This window comes from Xenopus laevis, chromosome 2L (genome assembly GCF_017654675.1).
Source record: "Xenopus laevis strain J_2021 chromosome 2L, Xenopus_laevis_v10.1, whole genome shotgun sequence".
In the NCBI taxonomy this organism is placed as follows: domain Eukaryota; kingdom Metazoa; phylum Chordata; class Amphibia; order Anura; family Pipidae; genus Xenopus; species Xenopus laevis.
This window is the reverse complement of record NC_054373.1, coordinates 86,474,344-86,494,145: the sequence shown is the minus strand read 5'-3', so window position 1 is coordinate 86,494,145 and position 19,802 is coordinate 86,474,344. Positions and strand designations below refer to the sequence as shown.

Below are 19,802 nucleotides of genomic sequence, written 5' to 3'. Positions count from 1 at the left end.
AAATGTAATAATAAATAAGCGTAAAAATCCAAGCAGATTTGATCAGAGTTTGTAGCAGAAAATGTTGAGATAAAGTCAGACTTTGATTAATAACCCCCTTAGCGTTATATGAGCTTTTTTAGACCTTGAATGAACTCACTACTGTAATGGTTTCTAATTTAAGAAAAAAGCTTGAATGGGAAAAACTCGAATCAGCGAGTTTGGGTTTTAATCGAGTTTTCCATGGAAAAAACTTTAACATCATGAAGGCTAATAACATCTTCAAATGGTTCAAGGGATCTCTGCCATTGACTTCTACATGACCTCAACAGGTTTTAGATGGTATATTTCCGGATTCAAGCAATTTCCAGGGTCAAGGAATAATAAATATCGGGAAAAAAACCCTTGAAATCTTGATTTTTTCTTGGAAAACACAACTCAAACCTTAATAAATAACCCCCTTAATTTAACAATCAATGTAAATCAAACTGGGAAATGTGCTGCTATTAAACTGACCTGCTGCTACTGTCCTTTAAGCCAAGGACAGGAATAATGATATGATCATACTAGGACAAAACCTGCAAATTACATATTCTGTTGTATATTCAGTGCTTATAATTCTTACAGTATATACCAGCTGATTGAAGAAAGATTTCATGAACACCAAGAGGAAGCCAGGCATACTCCAAGGCATCACTACTCACAAGACATATACAGAATTACAGAAATAAAAAAAAAAAATTATGGGAAGAGCATATGGGGACAATTCCTATTATTCAAAGAAATCACTGGCATCTCACTAGAAACCTTCTCAAAGTAACAGTATTCCAAGAATCTCTCAAACTGTAATAATTAGTACTCCGATACAGTTTGCTTTATTTGGACTTTTGTATGTATAAATACAATATTCTTTCTTGAATACGTTTTTCATCCCTCAGCATTCACAAGCAAGCACGCACACACACACACACACACACACACTCGTACACAGTCTTTAATAAACACAAACCCATTGTGGGACTGTACAGAGCAGTGTTTAAGACAATAAATGTACATTCTATGGATATGCAGAGCTACACAATTAATTGCCATGTCACATTATCAATATTTGCTTGCGGGACAAGAAAGGAGTCTGAGCATCTTGAAGTGCTCGGGAGAAATCTTCTATAGGCCGTTGAGTAGATGGAGGAGGAACAAGCTTTCCACGGCGGATCATATCACAAAGGTCCCGTATCATCTTTACAAGTTCCTCGCGATCAGCTTTTAGAATACAAAGAAAATATTACAAAAAATGCCTTTAAGCATAGTGCAACTACGGACCATAATATAGTGGAATAGAGAAGGATAAATGCATATGAAACAAGGTGAAAGTGGACAGAAAAGAAAATGTATAAAGTCACAAGAATGTTCTTACTCTGAGCTCGTTCCCTTTTCCACTGAGTTACCCAGAAACCACACAGTTTTACATTTTTAAATATAAGTGCGCTCTGAAAGAGAAAAATATGCAGTTTTTTTAAAGCCAAATAATTCCAATTGTTCACATACTATAAACGTAACATAACGCAAATTTAAAGCTGGGTGTGTCATGTTGAGATGTATCCATTCATAGAAGCCTGACATACAGCCATGATAAATCATGTTGCCTCCTGTGAATGCCAGGCTTTTTTTTTTTTTGTACATATTGATACCCATGACCCACTATGTGATTTGAATAGGGAACTAACACCCAAGAGGATGTACTTAAAATTCATGCATTTCCTATAGAATATATTATAGCAATTTTGATATCATTATGCTTATATCAGAAGGTAAATAATACATTTGGTTTATTATTAACCCTAAATACCTATTAATACCTATTTGGTTTATTATGTGTGGGTAATAAGATGTCTGGGTTTATTCTTATGCTGACACTTTGCCTAAAATCTTTGGAAGTACCTTGTTCCAGTTCTGTAACCAATGACATAAAATTAGCAGTTTAGTGCAATGTTCAACACTGAATTTGTCCATTTTCATTGTCACACTCAGTCACGTGATTGCAAGTCTTCGGACTTCATTCAGTTAAGTTAAGTTCACACCCATCCTACTAAAGAAGAATAAACTCAGTCACAGCTCCAGATCTGAATGGAGACACGACTGAACATGCGACTGCATGTGTTGGTCCGATGTTGCATGCTTAAAGGCATATCGTACAATTGCAATTGGATCAAGTAATGCACATTCCACTGAAAAAAGGATTCTGATCTGATTGCAACTGCATTAAACTCAAAAGATATGAAAGAGTAATTGATTCACTGGTCTTTTGTATTGTTGGCTTTTATAACCACTAAATGTGTGTATTTAGTACCACATAAAAATAGATACATATATATGATAAATAATATAAGTATAACAGGTATACAATACTCACAACAGGGACAGTAACAGGCTGCTTTGACATCCCTCCATATGTCACCATGGTGCCATCATAACTAGGAGAAAAAAAATTATTATAGACAAGGATATTCAGACACAATTTGCAATTAGTCTTCGTATATATTTATATATTGTACAAGCCGGCGGGGGTTTATTGTGGATGACAGGTATATATTACCATTTTTAGGTTTTAAAATCATAGTTTTAAGAGGCACCCCTTTAAGAGACACCATGGGGTTAACCAACCAGAGGTGGGCTGGACATCCAAGGGGTGTTTAATGGAGGAGCAGGTGAAGGGGGAGTGAGAAGGAATTCACGTGATAGTGATTTGCTGTTGACTGGATAAAAGGTTAGGCTGTTTTACTCCAGGCAGAGGGGACCCTGTAATGCTGAAGCGAAGCTGCATGTGGGAGCTGCCTTGCATGTCACCTGCTGAATTAACTGAGACCAGGTTTTTGGGTCTGTGACAGAGTAGGAGCTACATGTGGGAACTGTTTACCTTCACTATGGAGTGGCCTGCTTTTATGGTGCATATCCCGCTGTGATCCCCCGCCATGATTTCTCTTGCCTAGATTGGGGGACACAGGCACCATGGGGATGAAGATCCTGTTGCTTGGAGAAAGGACACTAAAAGGTTAAAGTGGCTCCTCCTCCTCCTGCTCTGGGCTTCATCCCCGCCTACCTCCTCAATCCTCTCGCACAGATTTTCCTAGGCATTTAGTTTCACTTTCACTGCTATTCTCTGACAAAGATTTCCCTAGGCCAGGGATGTCCAAAAGGTAGATGGGATCTACCAGTAGACCTTTAGCTGGTCATCAGTAGATATAAAGACACTGTCAACACACAGTTTGTCTAAATCACCCTCCTGTTTCATGCTTTTTATTTGATATTTATGTTAAGGTTACAATATACATTTTCTCATGAATCAATATTAAGTCATATTTTCCATGGAACAGAATTCTAACAATGCTTTTATATATGTAGATCATAATGGGACAACAGCACTAAAAGTAGTCCCCGCATTGGTAACTCAGTGCCATTCCCAGCGATCTTTCGCGCCACCATCTGGCGATGCGTCTATTTCATTGTGCACGAGTCGCTGCACACGCGCCTCACGGGCGCCATCTTACTAAGGTACCATACCAAAGCCCGGGAAACCTCTCTGGCGGCCATTTTGGATCCGCATCTCTCTCTCCAGTACTGAGCGTTTCCAGCCTCACTGTCTCTCACAGAGAAGAACAAGGTACCATTCCTTCCTACCTTGGTGAATAGGTAGTTACACTTCCCTTACTCTTTCTCTAGGGGATTAACACTTCCCTCTCTCTATGGGACCTACTGTGGGGTTTTTCACTACTTCCCTCTGTCTCCACAGATTGCACTCTAAGGGAGAAGTGGTTCACTCCTCTGGACTCTCCTAATATTCCCCAATATCTTACTTACTGGGTTGCACTACATAGTATAGCCATGACGGGCAGGGCAGATGACCAGTCCCTTCCCAAGCAGGCAACTGCATGTACCACCAATGCAATTTAGTATTTGGCATGGGCTACTTGCAGACCTAAATTTGCTAGTGTTTTGGCTGAGCCAATATGTGAAGCCTGTAAGACTGCAGCAGTCACTGCACAATTACAATCCCACACAGCCCTACCAGCCAGCTCTGCGACAGCTACGGCTAATCAAACGAGCTTGGATTCTGAATGGTGTGCGCTCTATCTCTAGCGGGTCTACAAAACCTAGCCAGAATTCCAGAGACTCTAGATACCGTCCTACAGCACCTATCTACAGAGCCTCACAGACCGGTCACTCAGCAGTCGGTCACAAAGCGACCTCCCCTTTCCCCACCTGTTTTGCCTGATGAACAGGAAGAGGCATTGGGAAGAGGGACAGATCCTATCCGCAGATGAATAGGATCAGGATACCCCTAGATCACAATGAGAGGTCGAGAGCCTGATTCAGGCACACCCCACCTTTAGCAAACCAATAAAATTTTCAAGAGGCAAAAGAAGTCTTCTTGTGTCTTTCCAGCCTATGAACAGCTGGGCGACATTGTTAAAGCACAATGGAAAACGCCAGACCATAGAGTCCAATTTTCCATCGCTTTACTCAAACTTATCCTTTTACTTTACAGACCTTGGTCTTCACCCCCAGCAGTGGACCCACCCGTCTCTAAATTGTCAAAGACCACCACCATTCCAGTAGTCGATGCGGCTTCCTTTAACGATCCTATCGACAAACGTCTTGAGGGTTTCTGCAAGTCGATTTTTACAGCAGCAGGCAGAACTCTCCGACCTATTATTGCCACCCCATGGGTATCCAGGTCAATGGAAGTTTGGGTGGAACAGGTGGCCCAACCTCTTTCTAGCTCCGATAGCGGACACAAATATATAAATTTGCGTAGCAGTCCTGGACGCGGCTAAGCTCGTCACATGGGCTTCGGCATAATCCATTGCAGCCAGACGTTTCCTTTGGCTAAAAAACTGGTCAACAGATCTTACCTTGAAGTGGTCTCTGCTTGGTCTCCCATTCTCGGTGGAAAAAAAAAAAAACAAAAAAAAAAACAACTTTTTGGTGCTGAACAGAGAAGGAAAATTCTCAAGCTACAGAGCCAGAGGTCCTAACATGAAAAGCAACAAGCTCCGACCCGCCCCAGATTCCAGTCAAGGCAGAGCACTTCTTGGTCAGGAAGCAGAGCAGCACCTAAGCCCGCACGGGACAAAACAGCCTCCGCATGAGGAGGTGCCCACCCCTGAAAGCTAAACCCTTTGGCGGACGCTTAAGTCACTTTCGGGAGGTGTGACGGCATAGAGTACTGGAACCCTGGGTCCTACAGATCATTTCTATCTCATAGAATTCGCTCAGCTACCTCCGAGGTGATTTTCCATCTCAAGGCTCCCTACCACAGAACCCAGGCACTCAGCTTTCCATGGGGTTCCAAACGCCCTGACTGCCTCCGCGGTAGTAATGGCGGTCCCTCAAAGGTAAAAGGGGCTTCGGTTTCTACTTAAACCTGTTTATAGTACCCAAAAAGGATGGATCTTTTCACCTGGTGCTAGACCTAAAGGCACTAAACGACCATGTAAAGAAGCACCACTTCAAGATGGAATCCATCCAGTCAGTCCTAATGTCCCTGGACACAGAGGATTTCAGGGCGGTGATCGACATCAAAGAGGCATACCTGCATGTCCCCATACATCCCAACCACCACTGGGTCCTTCACTTTTCAGTGGCAGGAGAACATTGGCAATCCCTGGCACTCCCCTTCAGACTATCCTCCGCGCAAAGGCTATTCACAAAGGTCATGGCTGCGGCTCTAGAGGACCTGCGACTGCAGGGAGTGAGTGTCGTACCATACCTGGACGACCAACTGGTAAAGGCCCGTTCCATGGCACTGGCCACAACTCATCTCCAGACACTAATGCTGTTAGGTTGGCAGATAAACTTCCAAAATTCTCGATTCATACCTTCCCAGAGTACTGAATATTTAGGGCTTGATCTAAATTCTTCATTGGGAAGAGCCTTCCTTCCCCAATCCAAGATCACCTCCATGCAGGGGCTCCTGCCATCTCTGCAAAAAATGGATCAGGTACCTTTAAGGTTGCCATGAGAGTGCTAGGGACTATAGTGTCATCCTGCGATTCCATATGCGCAGCTCCACACCAGAGCCATGCAGAGCCTTACTCCAACACCAGAGGAGGAACTGAGCGAACCTAAACTGCAGGATTCCCCTATCAGATCTAGTTTGAACCTCTATCAGTTGGTGGCTTTGACCAACAACACTTCCGTCAGGAAAACCCTTCCCCAATCACCAGTGGACAGTCATCACAACAGTTGCCAGTCTACAAGGTTGGGGAGAAGTATTGGGAGACCTAACCGTACAGGGACGTTGGTCACAGAAAGAACTACTCCCCATCAACATCCTGGAATTAAGAGCAATCTACCTGTCATTGCTCCAATGGTCAGGCAGACTTCAAGATCTACCTGTAAGAATACAGTCAGGAAATGTGACAGCGTTGGCTTACATCAACCACCAAGGAGGCACAAGGAGTCAAGCTGCCCTCGCAGAGGCACAGCAAATTCTTCTGTGGGTGTAAAACACGGTACCAGCTATCTCCGCAGTTCATATCCCTGGAGTGGGCAACTGGATAGCAGATTTTCTCAGCCGAGAGACCTTAGATCAGGGAGAGTGGAGCCTACACCCAGAGGTTTTTTTCAACTGATTCTGGCAAGGTGGGGCACTCCGGAAGTAGACTTAATGGCATCCAGGTACAACAACAAGCTTACGAGGTTCTTCACAAGAAGCAATGACCCTCTGGCCCTAGCATGGACACACTGGTGGTTCCGTGGCAGTTTCACCTAGCATATGTCTTCCCACCACTGGCACTTCTGCCAAGTGTAATCAAGAAGGGTAGAAACAGTTGTAGTGGCACCCTACTGGCCACACCACACTTGGTTCGAAGAGCTCATAAGTTCATCAGTGGACGCACCATTCCACCTTCCAGACAGAATGGATCTGTTATCTCAGGGACTGATCCTCCACCTGAGTTCACCATGGCTGGATTTAACGGCATGACACTTGAAGCCATAATCCTAGCCAGATCAGGAGTTCCAAAAAAGGCCATACCGACCTTACTAAGGGCCAGAAAGCCCGTCTTCGCACGCATCTACCACAGGGTATGGAGGACATTCATATCCTGGTGTAAATCTAAAGCCAAAGACCCACAGTCCTGGGACGAAAGTAGCCTATTGTTATTCCTTCAGGAGGGTTTAGAAATAAGGGCTGGCACTCAGCTCACTGAATGTTCAGGTATCAGCCTTATCTATCCTTTTTCAGCAGCAGCAGCTTGCAATGCTGCCCAACATCAAGACCTTCCTACAGGGAGCATTGAGGATGATACCGCCATACCGTCATACAATCCCTCCCTGGGATCGCAATATGGTACCTTCTGTATTGCAGGAGCAACCGTTCGAGCCATTGGCTCAATTCCATTAACTCTGCTGACTTTTCAGGTAGTTTTCTATTAGCCATCACTTTGGCTAGACTAGTTTCAGAACTAGCAGCTCTATCTTGTCGTCCACCATTTTTGATTTTTTTACAAGGACAAGGCGGTGTTGAGACCTACCTAGGATTCTTCCTAAGGAGTTCCATCTTAACCAGGACCTGGTGGTTTCTTCATTTTGTCCTGAACAAAAGACATATTTGGAACAGTTACATATGTAGATGTGGTTCGTTCTCTCAGAACATACACCAGGGCTACCAAGAGTAGAAGGAAGCTAGACAACCTCTTTGTCTAACCAGAAGGACCACGGAAAAGCCTTAAGGTATCTAAGGCCACCAATGCAAGATGGATTAGGTCAACAATCTTGAAGGCCTGTGAGGTACGAGGTAAGGCCACACCCTTCCAGGTTCAGCTCATTCTACTTCTTCACTCAGCACTTCTTGGGTGGTTCGCCTCCAGGCTTCAGCAGAACAGGTCTGTAGGGCTGCAGAGTGGTCATCCACACACACCTTTTCCAAATTCTACAAGGTGCATACATCGCCTCAGCCGAAGCGAGCTTCGGCAGGAAAGTGTTGCAGGTGGTTATTCCCTGAACACTAGGGGTAAAAAGTCCCGCCCTCATGGGTAGCTTTGGGACGTCCCCATGGTGCCTGTGTCCCCCAATCTAGGCAAGAGAAAAATAGATTTTTGTACTTACCGTTAAATCCTTTTCTCTTGTCCTACATTGGGGGACACAGGCCTTCCCTCCCTGTATTAGTTCATGTTAATATTGATCAGGTAATATCTTATATAATTTTTGTTGTTCAAATAGCAACAATTTCAAACAGCAGGTGGTTCATACCGTGCTTAGCTTGCATTGGGGAGGAGCTCCTTCTCTTCACATGGGCAATTGGTAGGGCTCGTCATCTCTTCTTCGGTCAGAAAACTGAGGATTGAGGAGGTAGGCGGGGATGAAGCCCAGAGCAGGAGGAGGAGGAGCCACTTTAACCTTTTAGTGTCCTTTCTCCAAGCAACAGGATCTTCATCCCCATGGTGCCTGTGTCCCCCAATGTAGGACAAGAGAAAAGGATTTAACGGTAAGTACAAAAATCTATTTTTTCAGGATTTTTACGGTGAAAAATTAGATCAATTTGAGCTATTCAAGGTTTTTTTTTTAGCCTATAACTAGATAAATTTGAGGTATTCAAATTCCCCCCCAATTACATTCAATTGAGTTTTTTGCATTTGGGTTTTTTTCATAAATACGCAAACATTTCAGTTGTGAGTAGAAGAAAACTCACAAACTCGACCTTTGATAAATAACCCCCTTAGTCAACAGGAAAAGCTGTAAAAGAGCTTTATAATAAATAAAATATTACAATATTAAACAATATTATACAATACTTAAACTGCACATAATGTACTATATTCCAGCCTATTCTATTGCTCTGTCATTTATAAGTCAGGAGAAAAACCCCATCACCTCGTGGCAGTGCAACTTACTCCAAATGACGCAACATTTCTGTTGTGCTTTTTCCACCAACACAATTTAAAGCCAGTCTTGGACGAGGACAATTCTGCAAGACAGAGAAAGGAGTCTGAAAAAGCATATATTACAAGTCAAGTCTCTGTGCATACACAAACATTTGATGTAAATGTAGAGAAGAAAATTTGTATCTGAAGCAATTGCCATAATGGTGGCTAAGTAAAGAAACTACAAGATAAACTCATTTACTATAATCCAGCAGCATTTTTCCTGGTATAAATGGTGAGAATTAAAACTCACATCCATGTTATTATAGAATATGGAATCTTTTGAGCTATGTGGCCTGTACACAAACTCTAAGTCACCATTAAAATGATGGTTAGAGACAATACAGTACTAATAGACATGACCAGAAATAAAGCCCTCCTGTATATGCCTGTTATTGGCAAACTCCTCATTGTGGACAATAAATGTGCTATTTGCCCCCATGTAACACTTAATAGCAAGTCATCTTTTAAATTGGTGCAGATAGATACTGATAGAGATTACAAGTGACTGTTTTGATGTTGCTGGAAAGATTAAAGGAAAACTATACCCCCAAAACGAACACTTAAGCAACAGATAGTTTAAATCATATTAAGTGGCATGTTAAAGAATCTTACCAAACAGGTAAATATATTTAAGTAAATGTTGCCCCTTTACATCTCTTGCCTTGAACCACCATTTCGTCATGGTCTGTGTGCTGCCTCAGAGATCACCTGACCAGAGATACAACTCTAACTGTAACAGGAAGAAGTGTGGAAGCAAAAGACAGAACTCTGTCTGTTAATTGGCTCATGTGACCTAACAAGTATGGTTTGTTGGTATGTTTGTGTGCACAGTGAATCGTACGATCCCAGGGGCAATCCCTTATTTTTTTAAAAATGGCAATTTTCGATTTATGATTACCCAATGGCACATACTATTAGAAAAGTATATTATTATGAAAATGGTTTATTTACATGAAGCAGGGTTTTACACATGATTTGTTTTATGCAATATCTTTTTCTAGAGACATACATTGTTTGGGGGGTAAAGTTTCCCTAATATGCCAGCACTGTATTATGGAATTTAAACTTATGTTGTACATTTGGCATTATAATATACTGTGTTGAAAGTGATTAAAATAATCAAAGCACTGGATTGCTAATTTAAAAATAATCCTAGGATGAACAGAAACCCTTCCACTAACTATATGAAGGGCATCTAACATGTAAAATTGTCAGAGCCACAGAGCAAACATTGGAATTATCTAAATACAGACACTACAGTGGTCTTCTCTCCATTTAATACTAGGCAGTAGTTAGCTTTAACAGACAGGAAGTACAGTTATCCAAAAACTGCAATGCCACCAGTTTGTCTGAGCACTTGCTACTGACAGCAACCATGAAAAATACAACCCCTGCTTATGTGAACGTGCTGAAGAACCAATCAGTGCAGAGAAAATGAGCAGGTCCGGTGGTGGGGGAAATGTAAAACCACAAGGGAAACTATACCCTTAAACATTGCATCCCTCTTTAAAATGCATTACAGAAAAAGCCCTAATGCAAATTACTGTTTGTATAAATAATCCATATATCAATTGTGGGGTATGTCTAATTCCTGCTAATTGAACTTACTGCTCCTAGCTTTCTGCATCTCACCATCCAACTCTGCTGCAAATCTTTGTATTACCATTGACAATCATTCAATTGTGGGGTAGGTGTTAAAATGCATCAGTTTACATTTATCTAGCAATTTGTTGCTTGCTTTAGTGAATAGTTTGGTATGTCCATTTTATTGCTATTGATGTCTGTTAGATAACCAGACTCAGAGATTCTTCTGTCTTTAACTTGTCTTAATTAATCAATTGCTGTCCCTCACCCATGTGACCCTCTTGCTGTATATCAGGACATTCATTTTAGGGGAAGCATAGCAGGGGTGAGCATGGCAGGAGAGCCATGGCAGATTTAACAACTTAAGTCCATCAAGTTAAAGTACAGAAAGTTTAAGTACAACATATAGAGTAAGACAGAGTTGGACAGCAGTTGGATCAGAGTTGAATTGGAATCTCCAAGCAAACATTGGACATCACTGTTCATCAATTCTTCTATCAACAAGATAAGACGGATTATACTGTCTAACTATGTTTAATTTGATTGCCTTCTTTTTCTCTCTCTCCTCTATACTTCTGCATATATCCTCTGCACTCCAACATCCATCAAACTATCCGGAAATTGAAATCTCCTCTTCACTGCTCCCATCACCCTCTCTCAATCTAAGCACACTATCTTGTATTGTTAAATCTATTATCCCCTCTCATCCCATCAAACAATACACTGCTCGCACTGTCAAATCTAGGTCACACCTTGTCTCACTCTCATTACTACTGTTACTTGCAGCTGGGGACATCTCCCCAAACCCTGGTCCAACTCACTCATTTGTACCCTCACTTATTCCTACTCTCAGGCATTCAACAAGGTCTTTTCCAGTCTCTCAGACTTTACGTACTTCTAATATTGCAAACCTAATTCACATAAAACCAGCACCCTCCCTGCCTTTCTCATGTGCCCTCTGGAATGCACGGTCAATCTGCAATAAACTAACAGCAGTCCATGACCTCTTTATAGCTAAATCCCTTCACCTTCTTGCAATCACTGAAACATGGCTCTCCCCCTCAGACACTGCTTCACCTGCTGCCCTCTGCTATGGAGGCTTCTCACTTACTCACACTCCTAGACCGGATGGCCGTCATGGCGGTGGGGTGGGATTTCTTCTCTCCCCCAAATGTAGGTTTCAAAATCTAACTACACCGACTTCTCTCTCCTTCACTTCTTTTGAAGTCCACAGCATACGTTTGTTTTCTCCAATCTCTCTGCGTGTTGCTGTCATATATCGCCCCCCTGGTCCCTACTCCACCTTCTTGGATCACTTTGCTGCCTGGCTTCCATACTTTCTCTCCAGTGAGACACCTGCTCTCATTTTAGGGGACTTCAACATCCCCATTGACAACTCTGCTTCTGCTGCCACCTCTAAACTTCTCTCTCTCTAACAGCTTCTTTTGGTCTCTCTCAGTGGACCGACTCACCTACCCACATCGAGGGTCATGCTCTTGACCTTATATTCTGCCACTCATGCTGCCTATCCAACTTAATTAACTCTCCCTACCCTCTGTCTGACCATCGTCTACTCTCCTTTCAGATACTGCTTTCACCTGCACCTTCACAACCATCTCTCTCTACCCACACGTACAGAAACCTTAATGCCTTTGAACCACAACAATTATCAACAGTTTCAGCACAATCTATATCTCATATTAATACTCTCTCCTGTCCCAATATGGCAGCTTCTCTTTACAACGATGCCCTTTCAACAGCACTTGACTCCCTTGCACCTTCTACCACCCGTCACAGCCGGCCAGCTAAACCCCAACCCTGGCACACTAGTGTAACACGGCACCTAGTAGATCAGTAGATGTAGTAGATCAGCTGAGCGACGGTGGAGAAAGTCACGAACTGATCCTGACTTCATCCACTTCAAATTCATGCTCTCCTGCTATAACCGAGCTCTATCATTAGCCAAAGAACAATACTTCTCTTATCTAATATCTACTATGTCCTCCAAACCACAGCAGCTGTGTGCAACATTTAACTCACTCCTATGCCCCCCTCCACCTATTAATGTTACCGCCCAAGACCTTGCTCATTTCTTTAATGAAAAAATCGATCTCATTAGGCTGAGCATACAGTCCGACAACAATCTCAGACCAACGTGCAGTCCACTCACATCTACTTTGCACTCCTTCACCCCTACAACTCTAGATGAAGTTAGCAAACTTCTAGCCAGCTCAAAACCCACCACCTGCTCCCTTGACCCCATACCCTCTCGCCTTCTCCACCCAATCTCTGATACACTCTCTCCTGCACTTACCCACCTATTCAATCTTTCACTCTCTACTGGTACCTTTCCATCATTATACAAACAAGCACTAATCACTCCTATCCTCAAAAAACCTTCCCTTGATCCCAGCTCTCCCACTAACTATCGACCGGTCTCCCTTCTTCCATTCGCCTCCAAATTACTAGAAAGGCTTGTTTACAAACGCCTGATAAAGCATCTTACTCACAACTCCCTCCTCGACCCCTTGCAATCTGGCTTCCGCCCATCACACTCGACTGAAACTGCACTCACCAAAGTAACCAATGATCTTCTATTGGCAAAGTCTAAAGGTCATTATTCCATTCTAATCCTTCTAGATCTCTCTGCAGCCTTTGACACAGTTGACCACACACTCCTTATTGACATTCTACACTCATTTGGCATTCGGGACACTGCTCTTTCATGGTTTACATCTTATCTGTCTGACCGTTCCTTTAAAGTTTCCTTCTCTAACTCTACTTCTACTACTTTCCCACTCTTTGTCGGAGTTCCTCAAGGCTCTGTTCTTGGCCCCCTGCTGTTCTCGCTCTATACAACTTCACTAGGAAAACTCAGTCATTTGGACTTCAGTATCACCTTTATGCTGATGACACCCAACTCTACTTGTCTACTCCTGATCTCTCTAATTCTGTCCTTTCCCAAGTCACAGACTGTCTCTCTGCTGTCTCCTCCTGGATGTCACAGCGCCACCTGAAACTGAACCTTTCTAAAACAGAACTCATTATATTTCCTTACTCCTCACAGGTATTCCAACAAGTCACCTTTCACAACTCCAATCTATTCTAAACGTGGCCGCTAGACTCATTCATCTAGCTCGCCGCTCAACATCAGCTGCTCCCATATGTATGTCCCTTCACTGGCTCCCAATCTCTTCTAGAATCAAATTCAAATTACTTACACTCACATTCAAGGCCCTTAATAATGAAACCCCTCCCTATATTTCATCTCTAATCTCCAAATACACTCCTTCACGAAACCTACGCTCTGCTTCTGATCTTCGCCTCACTTCTCCTCTGGTCACTTCTGCCCATTCTCGTCTACAAGACTTCTCTCGGGCTTCTGCTTTTCTCTGGAACTCTCTGCCACAAGTTGTCAGACTTTCTCCTTCCTTCCAAACTTTCAAGCGCTCCTTAAAGACCCATCTGTTTAAAGAGGCCTATTCGATGTACCTTAATTAATCATTGCTGTATCAAAAATGACAAAGTGTTTATACAATCCTAATGTCTCAATTGTACCCTAACCTTTCAGTTTGTAAACCCTATTGTACTCTGTAATCCTTGTCTGTTATCCACCATTTATTCCCTGTTTGCTATAACTGCAGTAAAGCACTGCGTATCTTGACAGCGCTATATAAATAAATGATGATGATGATGATTACTGTAATTTTAAAGTACAAAATTCCACCCTCTGGCTCAATACTCACACACACATAAACCAAAGGCACACATACTTGGTAGGTTACATCTGTCAGTGAATGTAGAACTGCATCTTTTTCTCCCACACTACTAAAGTTGAAGCCTGCAATGTTTCCTGTCACGTGATCAGTGAACGAAGACACAGAACATCACAAAATAGTAAAAGGGTAAGTTTTACGGATATATATATGGCAGTTTGTTAAGATGACCTATGATAGAAATGACCGTATATGTTGGTTAAGTATTCGGTCTGAAAGTATATAGTTTCCTTTAAATCTATAATGACATAAGAATGATGGGTGTGCATTAGTATAATACCTTGAACAAATCCTTCATCTCTGGTTTGCGGAGCTGTTCTTCTGTGATCACATGATCTGCTCCCAGGTCACGGAGTCTTTGTATTAAGCTCGGCAGGTCTTCTCTGCACAAAAACAGTTCTTTGTTATTGTGCCTACAATTTTATCTTTCAATGATATATTCCAGATATAAACATGAGTTCTGCTTTGTTATTGTCAAATACGTTTTCTTTATCTACATATTTTAAAGGAATTGTTCAGTATAAAAATAAAAACTGGGTTAATAGGCTGTGCAAAATAAAAATGTTTTCAATTTAGTTACTTATCCAAAAATGTAAGCAGAAAGGCTGGAATGACTGGATGTGTAACATAATAGCCAGAACACTACTTCCTGCTTTGCAGCTCTCTTGCTTTCCACTGATTGGTTACCAGGCAGTAACCAGTAGCCACATGGGTCATAACAGTTTTCTTTTTAATCTGAGCTGAATGCTAAGGATCAATTGCAAACTCACTGAACAGTTATGTCCCATGTGGCCCTCCTTCAAGTCGCTGACTAATTTAGAGTTAGAGAGCTGCAAAGCAGGAAGTAGTGTTCTGGCTATTATGTTACACATCTAGTCACTCCTGCCTTTATACATTACATTTTTGGCTATCAGAATTTTTTTAAAAATTTTACATCTATTTACCCAGTTTTTATTTTTACACTGAACTGTTCCTTTAAACTGCCCCTTTCTTTACTTTTCCAATTTAATCTGACAACAACTGAAATCCCATACTGTACCTCTGGCCTTGGTTTCCCAAAAATATAACTTTATGAATTTCTAGACTAATAGGACTACTGTCCTTATATTTCTCTCATATTTCATGGATTTCAACACTGCACTCTTTACCCCTAAACATATAGTAGGAACCCATAAGCATCCTTTCTGTGAGATCTTGAACATCCTTTATGATCCTACATATACAGAAAGAACTAATATTATTTCAGCACGTTTACATTTACTCAACACATACCTGTCCCGCACAACATTAATGGTGGTGATGCCCAGTGATGTTGCAATCTGTATAACAGCCTGGCCCACACCACTGTTGCTTGCATTTTGTATTACAGTGTCACCTGTGATAGAAATGGAGATAAAATTAAAGGTTCTCATTCAACTGTAAGCAGCTTGCACTTCAAACTCCAGTTTAGCTATGTTAACAAGATATATTCTCCCATGGCCTAACTGAAGACATAGGATTTTTCACTTTTATACATTGTATTTGCTCCTTCTTACCTGGCCGAAGAGTCTCAAAATCAGAGAGAAGTCTGTAAGCAGTGCAGGGGTTGACGCTTACTGTTGCTGCTCCTACCACAGGGATGTCACTGGGAACGCGCATAAGGGAAGCTTCGCTGAATACAGCCTCTGTACACCACGTGCCTGAGATAGAAGAGCTAGAACTAATGTTAGAAGCAGGACAGAGAAAAAGATGGGGTAGTGATAGTAACGGACAAAGACAGAACATCTGTGCAACAATAACATTTGGCATGAGAGAAAATCATTACATGGAAAACTGTACATGTATGTGTGACTAGGGAAACAAGATCTAAAAGTTGGAGATGCTAAAATGAAAGCAAAGCAATTAATTTGCAGTGTGTACTGTTGCTACTTACCAAACCCTGCATCCACAGGAACCACCCAGTCACCAGGCCGCATAGAGGTCACATGTCTTCCAACCTCTACAACAACACCTACTCCCTCATTCCCTCCAACAGCTGGCAGCTGAGGTAGAAGAGCGTAGGTTCCTGCAAAAAGTTGTAGGACTTAGGTTAGAGGATAAACAAAACGGCTGTTGTCATTAAAATGTCTTAGGAGTAAATTTACATTGTTACCTTGGACCATATTAATATCCGATGGATTAATAGGGGCAGCCAACATTTTAACTCTAACCTCATTCTCTGCAGGGTGTGAAATATTCACTTTTTGCAAGCTGTAGTTTAGAAATAGAAGAAATAATTATAAACATAATGCAGCATAACACAGAGGGGTGTATTTACTAACACAGTGCAAATTTGCCGTAGTGCAGAAAGCCATGGCAATCATTCAAGTATTGGCTTCCATTGTTCAATCTGCAGCTTGTTGAACAATCATTGATTTGTTTCTATGGTTACTGTCCAGGTGCAATGTTACCTAATACTGGTAAATGAGCCTTAAAACAAACTGCATGCAGTATATATTTTTTTATGTTGTATGGATGACATACACCAGTCTGTGCCAGGTGCCATGACAGGGTCAACTGATCGATGGACATTTAGTTTATGAGCTGATTTTGTTTTAATTGCAACAAAAACAAGTTCCCAGTTGTATTTAGTAAAATGTATCTTGAATAAATACAAAAAAAATGTACTTTGTATTCAGAAAAGCCAATGCATTATGACCATGCTCTTTGTGTAAATGTACTTACATATCACCATTGAAATTAATCACTGTAAAAATAAATAAAATGGCCATGAACACTTGCATGTTATTTGTGCATGTGTAAACTTTTCCAGACTTCAACTGTTAATCATTAATTGCTCTATTGACTTCCTCTTACTATTTTAACATAGGTCATCAAACTTTAGATTCACTGCAGGTTATGTACCATTGTTGCATACTCAGTTTTTCCTATGCATACACCAATCATGGAAGAGTGGAGTACCCCATTTCTACTCCATAAAATTGGATTCAATCTGTAAATTTATTGTCAAGGCCAGCATATTCCACCCAGATAGCAATACTTATGCTATCCAATAAACCCATATTTGCAAGAGAAATTGCAATAATAATAATATCTTATAACTATCAAATATACTGAGGTCTTTGGCACACCTAGGACAATAAATATAAACTGGGCAAAGTATGCAGCCCATGGTACTCTAAAGCCTAGATCAGTGGTTTCCAAACTGTGCCCCCTTGGGGAGGCCTGGAGAAGTGGCATGGAGTTAGTCTTAATGTGAATTAGTGCAGACATGTCAACTCACCTGCGGTCAATAAAATGGAAAACATACCCGTTGCGTTGAAATACATAGAATCATCATCTGTCTGAAGCAGTGGAGAACGGCAGGGGGTTGGACAGAACAAGGTGGGGGCACAATGGAGTGGGGTGAGGCCCATGGCAGGTAGAGCCAAGATGCACCCAGATCTCTTTGGATCTAGGTTGGCATTTCTGTTAGAGATATATGAGGAGTATACTCATTTGCTTGCTAAGATACATCTAAAAGCCTCCATTGATGTGGTACAAGTACTAGGAGCCTGTAGGGGCAACTACATCAGGGCTTGCCTCCCTGGGAAGCTCAGCACCAGGCAGTAAGGTGGATGGAGGGCAGTGCAAGGTGGGGCCATAGCTTGAAGGTAATTTATTGTAAGATCTGGAGAGAATAGTTGCTGTGACTCTAAATATTCTGACAACTATGGCTGATGCACTAATTGTTTTGTCCTATATACTTGAAAGAGTGTTATGAACCAAAGGCCATCCTGACCAAAGATTAGGCTTTCAAGGGGTGTTTGACACAGAAAAGTCTAAAAACCACTGGTTTAGATGAATAGTCCAGAGTTGGGTATTTGTCTCAAGTTATTGTTAAAATTGCTTTAACACATTACAATTAATCTTAACAATATCTTTAAATCAGGTATTGTTGATATTAGTAGAGATGCTTACTGATATGCTAATATCACCTTGAGGGGAGAACAGCAGGAGTGCACAGAAGTTGTGCTAAATATTTCTATAGAGTCGAATGGGTGACCAGCTGACGCGAGGTCACCCATTCCGATTAGAAGAAAGGAGGTTCCATCTAAATATTTGGATGGGTTTTTGTTTTACAGTGAGAGCTGTGAAGATTTCAAATTCTCTCCCTGAATCAGTCGTACAGGCTGATACATTAGATAGCTTTAAAGGAGAATTCAACCCCCTAGGCGCAAAAATCCCACCCCCCCCTGTCTAGGCCCCCCTCGGGAAAATGCCCCTAACTTGTTACTTACCCCTCCTTCTAGGTCCTCTCCAGCGGAGTTCACGGCAGCCATCTTCTCCAGAGCACTCTTCATCCTGTAGTCATTGGCATTTGGTGGCGCAGGCATTTGCCGGTTCGGATCTACTGCGCAGTTGCCGGAAAGTCACAAAGTTTCTGATTACTTTTTCAGAAACTTTGTGACTTTCGGCACATGCACAGTAGATCCGAACCGGCAAATGCCTCCTACTGCGCATGCGCCACCAAATGCCAATGACTACAGGATGAAGAGTGCTCTGGAGAAGATGGCTGCTGTGAACTCCACTGGAGAAGACCTAGAAGGAAGGGTAAGTAACAAGTTAGGGACATTTGTCCGGGGGGCGGGGGACCTCCCGGGGGGGGGGGGGTTGAATTCTGGCTGTTTAGCAAGTGAGTGAATACAGGGTTATGGAAGATAACTCATAGTACAAGTTGATCCAGGGACTAGTCCGATTGCCATTTTGGAGTCAGGAAAGAATTTTCCTTTGGAGAGGTTTCAAATGGGGTTTTTTGCCTTCCTTTGGATCAACTAGCAGTTAGGCTGGTTAAAATAGAGTTCAAAGGTTGAACTTGATAGACGTGTGTCTTTTTTCAACCTAACTTACTATGTTCCTGGTGACACGGCACCAAATACTCATGATCATCCCATATTACATAATTGTCAAATCCCCACGATAACTTGTATTCACGTTGCTTTAACTTGAGTTTATGCTAAACAATTATGTTCACAGACATCCTTCCCATGATGCACTACTTCTATTCTGACCTACGGTCTACTCCCATAATGCTCCCATGTTCCGGATGCCCCCTTTATTGTTAACCCATAATGCCCGGTAAAAACAATAAACCCCCCACTCACCGTAGCACTTGTAATGGCTCTCCGTGTCTTTCGTACACTAATCCACGGGCTGCCAGGGAGCTGAATGGACGGTGAAATAGCCGCAAGCCAAGCCACATTTTGTCTATATCGGCTTCTTCTATGTACAGCTCAATGACGAGAACTCTCCGCCCCTAACCTAATACGGAAAGCATTTTAGGACATCCTCAGGATACATCACTCTCCAGTATGAGCGCTACAAAGGTAGTGGAATGAAGCTGCACCTGCTATTTGACTTACACCTCTGTCCTCCTGGCCATATATCATGCTCTGAGCTCCCCCTCCGTGCTCTTTTCACATCTCTCCCTCCTTTCCCTCTTGTAATTTAGTGCTCCTCGGTTGTGTCAGACAGCGCATGTATAGGAACTATAGGGAAGATGAGACATGAAGGCTGA

The 19,802-nt window shown here is 42.1% G+C and overlaps 1 protein-coding gene across 4 annotated transcripts; it reads right to left on the bottom strand.

Moving 5' to 3' along the window:
- Positions 1-997: 997 nt before the first annotated feature.
- mecr.L (mitochondrial trans-2-enoyl-CoA reductase L homeolog) lies at positions 998-19,789 on the bottom strand. Of its 4 annotated transcripts, none has more exons than XM_018246697.2 (11): positions 19,648-19,789; positions 19,390-19,546; positions 16,398-16,495; positions 16,179-16,310; positions 15,802-15,945; positions 15,539-15,641; positions 14,547-14,649; positions 8,874-8,947; positions 2,390-2,450; positions 1,394-1,466; positions 998-1,239 (listed from the first exon to the last, which is right to left on the bottom strand). In XM_018246697.2, the coding sequence occupies exons 2-11, from the start codon at positions 19,485-19,487 to the stop codon at positions 1,073-1,075; spliced, it is 1,053 nt and encodes a 350-aa protein (XP_018102186.1). In that variant the 5' UTR covers positions 19,488-19,546; positions 19,648-19,789; the 3' UTR covers positions 998-1,072. The 4 variants fall into 4 exon arrangements, with proteins under 4 accessions (XP_018102186.1, XP_018102187.1, XP_041438071.1 ...); XM_018246698.2 differs by having other exon boundaries at positions 19,632-19,773; XM_041582137.1 differs by lacking the exon at positions 19,648-19,789 and adding an exon at positions 16,970-16,991 and having other exon boundaries at positions 19,390-19,457.
- Between the last annotated feature and the right edge of the window lie 13 nt (positions 19,790-19,802).

What these genes read in the sequence shown, in the direction of transcription:
- mecr.L (XM_018246697.2), bottom strand. Translation starts at nt 19,487, where the DNA reads ATGTGGCTTGGCTTGCGGCTATTTCACCGTCCATTCAGCTCCCTGGCA. An exon ending in TTTTGAGACTCTTCGGCCAG is followed by an intron (nt 15,642 to 15,801) that starts GTAAGAAGGAGC and finishes TTTCTATCACAG; the next exon opens with GTGACACTGTAATACAAAAT. An exon ending in GAAATGTTGCGTCATTTGGA is followed by an intron (nt 2,451 to 8,873) that starts GTAAGTTGCACT and finishes TTTTTCTCCTAG; the next exon opens with TTATGATGGCACCATGGTGA.